This window comes from Dichomitus squalens, assembly GCF_000275845.1.
Source record: "Dichomitus squalens LYAD-421 SS1 unplaced genomic scaffold DICSQscaffold_134, whole genome shotgun sequence".
Classification (NCBI taxonomy): Eukaryota; Fungi; Basidiomycota; class Agaricomycetes; order Polyporales; family Polyporaceae; genus Dichomitus; species Dichomitus squalens.
This window is the reverse complement of record NW_006767016.1, coordinates 485-8,036: the sequence shown is the minus strand read 5'-3', so window position 1 is coordinate 8,036 and position 7,552 is coordinate 485. Positions and strand designations below refer to the sequence as shown.

The 7,552-nt window shown below is 55.6% G+C and overlaps 5 protein-coding genes across 5 annotated transcripts; 1 reads left to right on the top strand and 4 right to left on the bottom strand.

Moving 5' to 3' along the window:
• Positions 1–143: 143 nt before the first annotated feature.
• DICSQDRAFT_175722 (uncharacterized protein) lies at positions 144–1,722 on the bottom strand (the record flags this gene model as incomplete). The annotated part of the gene is made up of 9 exons (XM_007371612.1): positions 144–189; positions 263–276; positions 335–405; positions 472–1,084; positions 1,157–1,263; positions 1,313–1,362; positions 1,416–1,457; positions 1,511–1,617; positions 1,666–1,722. The coding sequence occupies 9 exons, from the start codon at positions 1,720–1,722 to the stop codon at positions 144–146; spliced, it is 1,107 nt and encodes a 368-aa protein (XP_007371674.1).
• Positions 1,723–2,270: 548 nt separating this feature from the next.
• On the top strand, positions 2,271–3,141 carry DICSQDRAFT_175721 (uncharacterized protein; the record flags this gene model as incomplete). The annotated part of the gene is made up of 3 exons (XM_007371611.1): positions 2,271–2,410; positions 2,461–2,757; positions 2,835–3,141. 3 exons carry the CDS (start codon positions 2,271–2,273, stop codon positions 3,139–3,141), a joined length of 744 nt encoding a protein of 247 aa, XP_007371673.1.
• Positions 3,142–3,285: 144 nt separating this feature from the next.
• Positions 3,286–4,686, bottom strand: DICSQDRAFT_73398 (uncharacterized protein; the record flags this gene model as incomplete). The annotated part of the gene is made up of 1 exon (XM_007371610.1): positions 3,286–4,686. The coding sequence occupies one exon, from the start codon at positions 4,684–4,686 to the stop codon at positions 3,286–3,288; it is 1,401 nt and encodes a 466-aa protein (XP_007371672.1).
• A 600-nt stretch (positions 4,687–5,286) lies between these two features.
• Positions 5,287–5,490, bottom strand: DICSQDRAFT_73401 (uncharacterized protein; the record flags this gene model as incomplete). Its single annotated transcript, XM_007371609.1, has 1 exon — positions 5,287–5,490. A coding segment is annotated over one exon (204 nt), but the record flags the coding sequence as incomplete, so codon positions are not given.
• On the bottom strand, positions 5,488–6,000 carry DICSQDRAFT_42459 (uncharacterized protein; the record flags this gene model as incomplete). Its single annotated transcript, XM_007371608.1, has 1 exon — positions 5,488–6,000. A coding segment is annotated over one exon (513 nt), but the record flags the coding sequence as incomplete, so codon positions are not given.
• Positions 6,001–7,552: the final 1,552 nt, after the last annotated feature.

The following is a 7,552-nucleotide window of genomic DNA, read 5'->3' as shown; positions in this document are numbered from 1 at the left end:
AACGTCGGTGGCGCCCGAGACCGTGGTGAGTGTGGTGAGAGACGCAAGGGGCGACAGTGCAATCGCGGGGGGCTGCGTGGACTGAGCTGACGTCGCCATAGATGATGCAGAGGTGGAGGCGGGGGCAGTATCAGGCGGAGGTACTACAGACGGTGGAGGGGCGACAAGTCCGGAGGGGCGGTGATCGAGCTGCAATGCCGTCCTGTGGGCGACATGCAAACTAATGGGTTATCAGCGAGTGCGGCCGACTAAAACTACATACGTGGCTGGGGCGATCTAGTGGAACGAATACATGTCAGCAAAGCGGCGCGTGTGTGAGCATCCAACTTCTTACCACAGACAGCAACCTGGGAGCTGCTCGCTCCTTGCCTTTCCATGCTTTTGATGGCGCAGGAGGGGCTTCGACTGATTGAGAGGCATGCATGGATTATCGTGATGTGCTAAGGTGCATCACACAGATTGTGTACTTACCAATTTGTCGGGGGACACCCGGGTCTGTGCGTGCTTGCTTGCGGGGCCCGGCGACAACGTCGTCATCGACTGAGGGCCGCTTAACCGAAGTAGACTTCTCTGAGGGCCCAGTCCTACGAACGTCGCGACGACGCGCCGACTCCGACTCAGATTCTTCCAAGTCGGACCCGGCGGAGATCGTGTGGAGAGCTTGGTTGAGGTCGACGTTTTGCGAGCTTGCTTTGTCCCATTTGCGCGTGACGGCCTCGTAGTATGTGTAGTACATGAAAGCGTGTCCTTTCGAGTTGTTGTGGCAGAGCTGGAAAAGGGGGAATTTTTTGCGGAGCGCGGTGAGGAATAACTCCTGTAACCAAGTGTCAGTGTCGCCCCATTTCTTGGGGAGTGGGTATTGAACTCCTCGGGCGAGGTTGATCAGGGTTCGGCAGAACTTGCGGGCGTCGTTGATGTAGTCGCCCTCGGCAGGGGTGCCGTCGGGGTACTCGACGTAGGGAGCCGTGTGATTGATCCCCTGTGCCGACATTTTCCTGCCGCGAACAGGTTCCTCCCCGATGCGCGTGGTTTTTGGGTTGTCGCGCTTGTACTTGTTCCACTGTCGTTCTGTGAAAAATTTGAGCTAAGCCAGATTGGGGTGGGGGCAAATCGTCAGTGAGATGTTCGAAGAAGGTGACATGTGGTGGATACGCACATTAGGGAAATCGCCTTCTTTGCGAATAACATCATAACCTGGGGGCTCTCCGTCCCTCAGAGAATGGGTGGCAGAGACGGACTCAAGCACGAGGCGTTTAAGTGTTGCTGGGGTGGTATGAGAGCGCATGACAGGCTTAACAATGAAACAGCGTACCTCGGCTGTCCTCGCCATCACCTGTCGTCGTTGTGGGTGTCTTGTCGGTCCTTTAAATATGTCAGTTTCGAATTAACAAGTGTTGCACGGGAATACAACTTACTGCAGCGCGTCCAAACGGATGCCGTGTTCGGTGAGTCGTCGGCTGGAAGTGTGTCAGAGCAGAGCAAGTGGGCGACTAATGAAAATGTGAGGTACTGCATCTCTAGATAGTCTTGCTCGAGACGTTGAAGCCTCACTCCCATTTCGATGTAGGCAATCGAAGAGTGGGCGGGACCTGGCAGGGGTGACGAAACCGAAGAGGCCTGCGGAAAAGGTGAGTATATGCGCGGTTACTAGAACTGAAAACGCACCAAAGAGGGCACAGAGTGCGTATATGCGGCGTGCTGGTCATTGTGAGGAGAGAACATGAAGGGAGAAGGGTAGGCGGTGGGAACATTTGGGGTAGGGGGATGCTCGAAAGCGTGAGGCAAAGAATGTGAGCCCCTTACACGGGGCGAGGCAGCAGAAAAATTAAAAGAGGAGCTATATGGAGAGACGAGTGAGCGTGATTGAGAGGAGAACGTCTCATCATGACGGGATCTGCGGACTACAGACTGAGAGCGCGAACAAGATGGAGACTGGGTAAGGGAACCGGAAACAGATTGGGATCGTGAAAGGGGAAAACCATATTGGATCTGGGTGGGTCTCGGGGACGACGATGGAGAAGGGGAGTGTACAGACATTTTTGCGGTGAGGGAAGATGAGCTGCAAGAGAGTAAGGATGTAAGTAGAGGATGCAAGACGTCTGGCAGAATCATTAGACGCCCATGACCATAACAGGCAGGTAAGGGATTTGCATGATTTGCAGCTTCGTGAGTTCCATGATTTTCGTCTTCTGCCCTTCTACGATCTTCGTCTTCGGTCTTTAAAGTCTCTTCCTAGCTTGTTGGCTTCTATTCTGCATAGCGGGGCAACCATGGACGCCATCCGTCGCATGCGTGGTCTGGTCGCTGGTGGCCCGCCGTACGCGGACGACATACCTCGTCCGGTTCTGGAGTTCTTGACGGCCATGGGTGGAGACGATGATTGTTCTGATGATTCTCCTGAGGATTCGCGGTACGTGTTCCTACCTGTCTTGCTCTACCTAAGTATCTCATTGGTGTCAGTCCCCGTCGTAGTGATTATAGTGCAAGGTACTTTCTGGAGGCCTTTGAAGCTTATCGTTCAACTCCGCCACCCTCGGATGCACCTGCAAGGAGGCACCTGTCGTACAGCCTCCTCCGCTTGGCCTTGTTCTCAGCGCGTGAGGCGTATGTTCTTGACAGGCAGGACTGTCCCCACACCCATGCTCTCGACGACGCTGCTGCCGGCCAATTGTTCCTCGACCTGGATGCCAAATTTGGTGACGTGTTTGAACGTTTATTGGATGCAAGCAACTTGGGCGACATTTTGGAGGATATCTGGTGCGTACTAATTGTCATTGTGCTCGCCCAAAGTTTACATACTCCTCACCCTATTCTGGTGGCATGGCATACCGTAGCCCATCATCCGACGACTCCCCTCCCTCTCCCGCGTGCGCGTCGCGCGAGGACCGCCCTCCCATTCACTCTCCTGTTCGTAACAATTCTGTCAAACCTCCTTCATTCCACCTACCCCTTGTCCCCCCAAGACGCCCCTCGGGCCCTTTGCAGGCTTTCCGTTCCTCTGGGTGGGGTCAGATCCCATCCCATTCATCACCCCCATCCACCCCGAGTACGCACCCCAAACTTCCTCCTGTCCATAAAGCACAGTCTCTGTGGCACGACTATAGCACTTCCTCTTCCGGCTTTTCCACAAAACGCGCCTAGCCTATCATTGTAGCCTGTCATTGTATGCCCACTGTATGTTCGCCTCAGGCGCCCTGTGCATTAATAAAATTTTCCTTGTGTCCGAACATTATCCTGTATGATCTAGGGTGTATACAATTCTAGTCGAAAGTCTCATACAAGAAATCATGCATCACCATCCTCGTCATCCTCGTCGGCCGCCCTCTCCTCGCGTCCTATCCACGACATGTCAAAGCCCAGGCGTTCCACGACGAAAAACCTACGCGTATACAGCTCTGCGAAATGCGGGTCCTCCGCCTCTTCGCGTCTCGGCGCGAGAGGCACCATGGCGACGACGGAAATGATGTCCTTGACATCAACCACCTCCCGGGACTGGTCTCCTTGATAGCGGCAGGCCATCAGGGCCCCATGTGTGTCGTTCAAAATCGCCGGGTCGGGTTGCGTGAACATCGAGACCATGGCCAAAGTCATATCAACCTCGTCTGTACCTCCGTCGTCATGCATTTTCTTGAGCCCAAAAAAGTATTGTATCTCTCCAAATCGGTCGTCGGCGAACTGAATAAGGCATGCCAGTGAGTTTCCGAAGCATCTCTCTAGGTTAAAAAAAATTGGCACCTTCACCATGCGCGCGCGGTGGACTGGGCGGCCTCGACGCTCGCCCTGACATTCCTTCCAGGCAGTACGCGCAATCTGTCCATTGGGAAGACGCAAACGGCCCCATTTGGTCACACGCGGCCTCCATCCCGCAGGCACACGGACTGTATGAGAGGTCAGAAACGCGCAGAGAGCACGTGCGTCGCCATTGGGAACTAGTGTCGGGCTGCGCGCTGTAGGATGCATCAGAATGTATTCGTCACCCAGAACCACTGACCCCCGTGGAAGGTGAGTGGGTTTCTCCAGGGCCTCCGGGAACATCGCCACAAGGGCGCTGATCTGCGCGCGCCGGAGACCACGGAGGGAGAGATTTTCGTATGGTTTCGAGTGTGAGCCGATCTCTGCAGTCAAGTTCCCTATCGCGTTTTCCAAGGGCCACTGCGAGTGTAGCCAGGCAGGTCCAACACGAATGTTTTCAGGCATGAGATGTGTGAGCCCATGTAGCGCCTGGCGGCAGAAGTGGAGCCGATCAACGCGCCGGGCATAGAAGGAGTCCTCGAATTCCTCCACATAGTCCACCAAGAGGTTGTGCGCTGGCCCACGACGCTCCACAGGAGTTTTCACGAGTAGAGCGACCCGAGCACCCGAGACCAGTTTGCAGAGATGTGAATGATACTTTGGTTTTTGCACCGCCCAAAGCAGACCAGGTAGATACCCATAGACGTAGTACATGAATTCCCATGCCTTGTATCCGCTCGATATCTTCTCAGCTGGGTTACGAGGGGGTCGATCAAAAGAGCCAGGAAGATAGAGGGACGCCTGCGCGACGAGTTTGCCGTGCGCCTGCCAGATGTCATCGTCCCGCAAGCATGCCCAGTCCCAGTCAGCCAAAGAGTCTGTTTCGGATCGCTTGAGATTGCCGCGCAGTAAGCCAATCACGAGTTCAGTGACATTAAGGGTAAGCAGGTGCATGATGTCAGCCGGAAAGGTACCAGGGAAACCGCAGTTGATAGGGAGTCCCATGAAAATAGATGGCTTGGCGATCCCGGTGTTAAGGCGCGTCCTAACATATTGGCCCTGAGTGCGACATGCGAGAACTTCCGCCAGATGGCGTTGGTACCGCTCCGAGTTTGTCTCGTTCGTTCCAGGGGGTTCTCGAAGGGAGTAGTCGGGATGTGTGCTGCCCCTGACGCGTTCATAGTTCGGGTCCGAAGGCTTCAGCATTGCAGGATAGTAGTGACCTCCGCCACCAGGTTTTCGACGCCCCTTCAGTGGACAGAAAAGTCGACAGCCATGCGCCCCAGAGTGTCCGACAAGACCGTTCATGTACGCCATAGCGGGCGTGTCGCCTGTCCCAAAGAGTATGATGGGGCGCGAGTGCACCAGCTTTTGACGGTACGAATCCCAGATTTTCAGGGGAGCGTTCTGAAGGGCAGCCACATGGTGAAGCCCAGGGAAGAGAAACGAGTCTAGATTTTTTGGCTTGTTAGGCCCAGGAATGAACGCCCCAGGTAAGACGTAGCGCTTCTTGTATCGAACATCGGGAGCCAGATCAAATAGAACCCAGATGTAGATCCAGCAATCGGACTGCTTAGATTCATAGAGCTGAGCGCCATCAAGCGAGAGCATCAGAACCAGATCATCCTCAAGAATCGTCCCATTGTCGACAAGCCTGAGATATTCCTCTGCAAAGAACACGTCCTCAGCAACTTCAACCATCTTCTGCGCGTTAGCCATCTCCAGTAAACGCTCCATCGCTCTCTCGCGATAACGCATGCGTTTGGCGCAATGACGCGATCGGTAGAGAGCCTGTACCTGAGGCCCTAAGGGATGCGTCTGGAACGTGCGGCGCGCGACGCGTTTGTTGCCGCGCGTTTCGTAGCGCGGTGCGCCACAGGAGTCATAGGGGCAGCGCTCGAGATGAGCAAAGGGACCTGTGTACGCAACGCAGGTTTCTGAGCACATGTCAGTAACAATCGGGACCACCCCGCTCAAGTCTTGCACCAGTTTTTGCATCGCCTCGTAAGTCGGGAGCACGACCCCCTCGTCGTACTGCATAAAGGACTCCCTGTTGTCTCGATACGCCTGCTCCGAGTGGCCGTTGATAATAAATTGTTGAAGCGCGAGCCGGAGCTCACGATTTTCGGGCGCCATCAGGTCGGGAATCTCACCATCCCGCTGGGGATTGTGCATCCGTTCTATGACCGTCGGATCGAGCCCAGACTCCTCGAGGGTCGCATTTTCCAGGGCTTTGATGAATGCGATTGCCTGCTTCAACTCCTCCAGTGTCGGCTCAGGCAGTGTTCCCGTCGGGTCGTTGCTGCCAAACTCGGGCTCCTCCTCGGCGACGTCGTCCTCGACCCGTGCGCGAGGCCGGCCTGGGGGCGACGATCCACGTGGGGGGGTCTCAGCTCCATGGGACTGTGGTGGCTCCAGCTCAGCGTCCTGGAACGGCAGGGGATCGTCTTGCACTGGTGAGATCTACACCATATCAGTGAAACCATACGTAGAACGAGGAGGCGTGTTGCATGGTTCCAACGGTATCGTCAGTCCTTCTATCATGCGGAAGCCACAGACTGCCACGCGTGCACACGCGCAACCAGCGTGATATGTGGAACGCGACCTCTCCGACGATCATCGAGGCGCTCATGCGCAGAGCTCGTAAAGTGCGTGTATATGCGCCGTCCGAGCTCCGCGGAGACCATCCCTGCGACGGCAGCGTATAATAATTGCAACTTACCTCGCGCGGAGGCTCGCTGTCTTCACGTGCGTCGTCTTGAGGCAAGGCGAACGATCCTCCTGCAAACGACGGGCCAGGCTGTAAGTTGTCAGGTGTGCGTCGACGTCTTCTGCGGGCCCTCGCAGACGGCTGCCCTGTCGCTTGAGCTGGTTGTCCGGTCCCAAGCGCGCGACCAAGGGCCTCTTGCAATCGTTGGTTGCGATACCGTGCGTGGTTGCGATGCGTGGATTCCGAGACTTCGCGCTGCCGGCCTCTGCAATACTTCGCACAATTGCAGTACCATTTGCGAGGCGTAGTGTCGGTTGTTGGGGGCATTGAGAAGACGTTGCGAGCCGAGTGGGGATGCGGTTTCGGAAGGGTAGACGTGGCGGGCTTGGGAGCAGGAGCAAAGTGCACGCAGACAGACCTGGGACGGCTGGCCTAAAGGGCACGCGTACTAGTTTGTGGACATACGGTAATGTATTACATAGCTAGAAACATGCTACGGACAGGTTAGACACAAGTTAGAGACAGGCTTAAGTCGACGTCACCGGTGTCAGGACATGCGTACTGCGTGTCCGATCCGGTCACCGTGAGGTCAGTTAGAGACACGCATTGAGCGCCTAAAATCGTCCGCCCAACATAAACCGAGACGTCCCGACCTCAACCGCTCTCACACGACTTTCGCCGACCTCAACCAGCTGAGCCCATGTAAGTTCTCACTGGGTGTGACCGACGGAAAGCGGGGTGACCCACTGGCCTGCCGAAGCATTAAGATGATATACTACACCGGGAGCTAGAGTGGGGTCGTACGTTACCACGTGAAGAAGTGAGAAGAGGTGGACAGCCCGACGTTTCGAGTGCTGGTATCTGGACGGGGTTAACATACATGATGTGAAGGGCTCCTGTCCTTACGACCGCCATCATGACATGAGACAGAATCGCCGAGCGATCTGCGAGCTCAAACGGGGACAGCACCTGCTCGCGAGTGACCACACTCCAACCTATACGTCACAACAAACTTGTACATCACGACGATAGCAATAGGAATAGCTAAATGGGGAAGCAACAGGGAGTATCCGATATGACACAAAATCTAACGGAGCGGAGCGGAAGTGG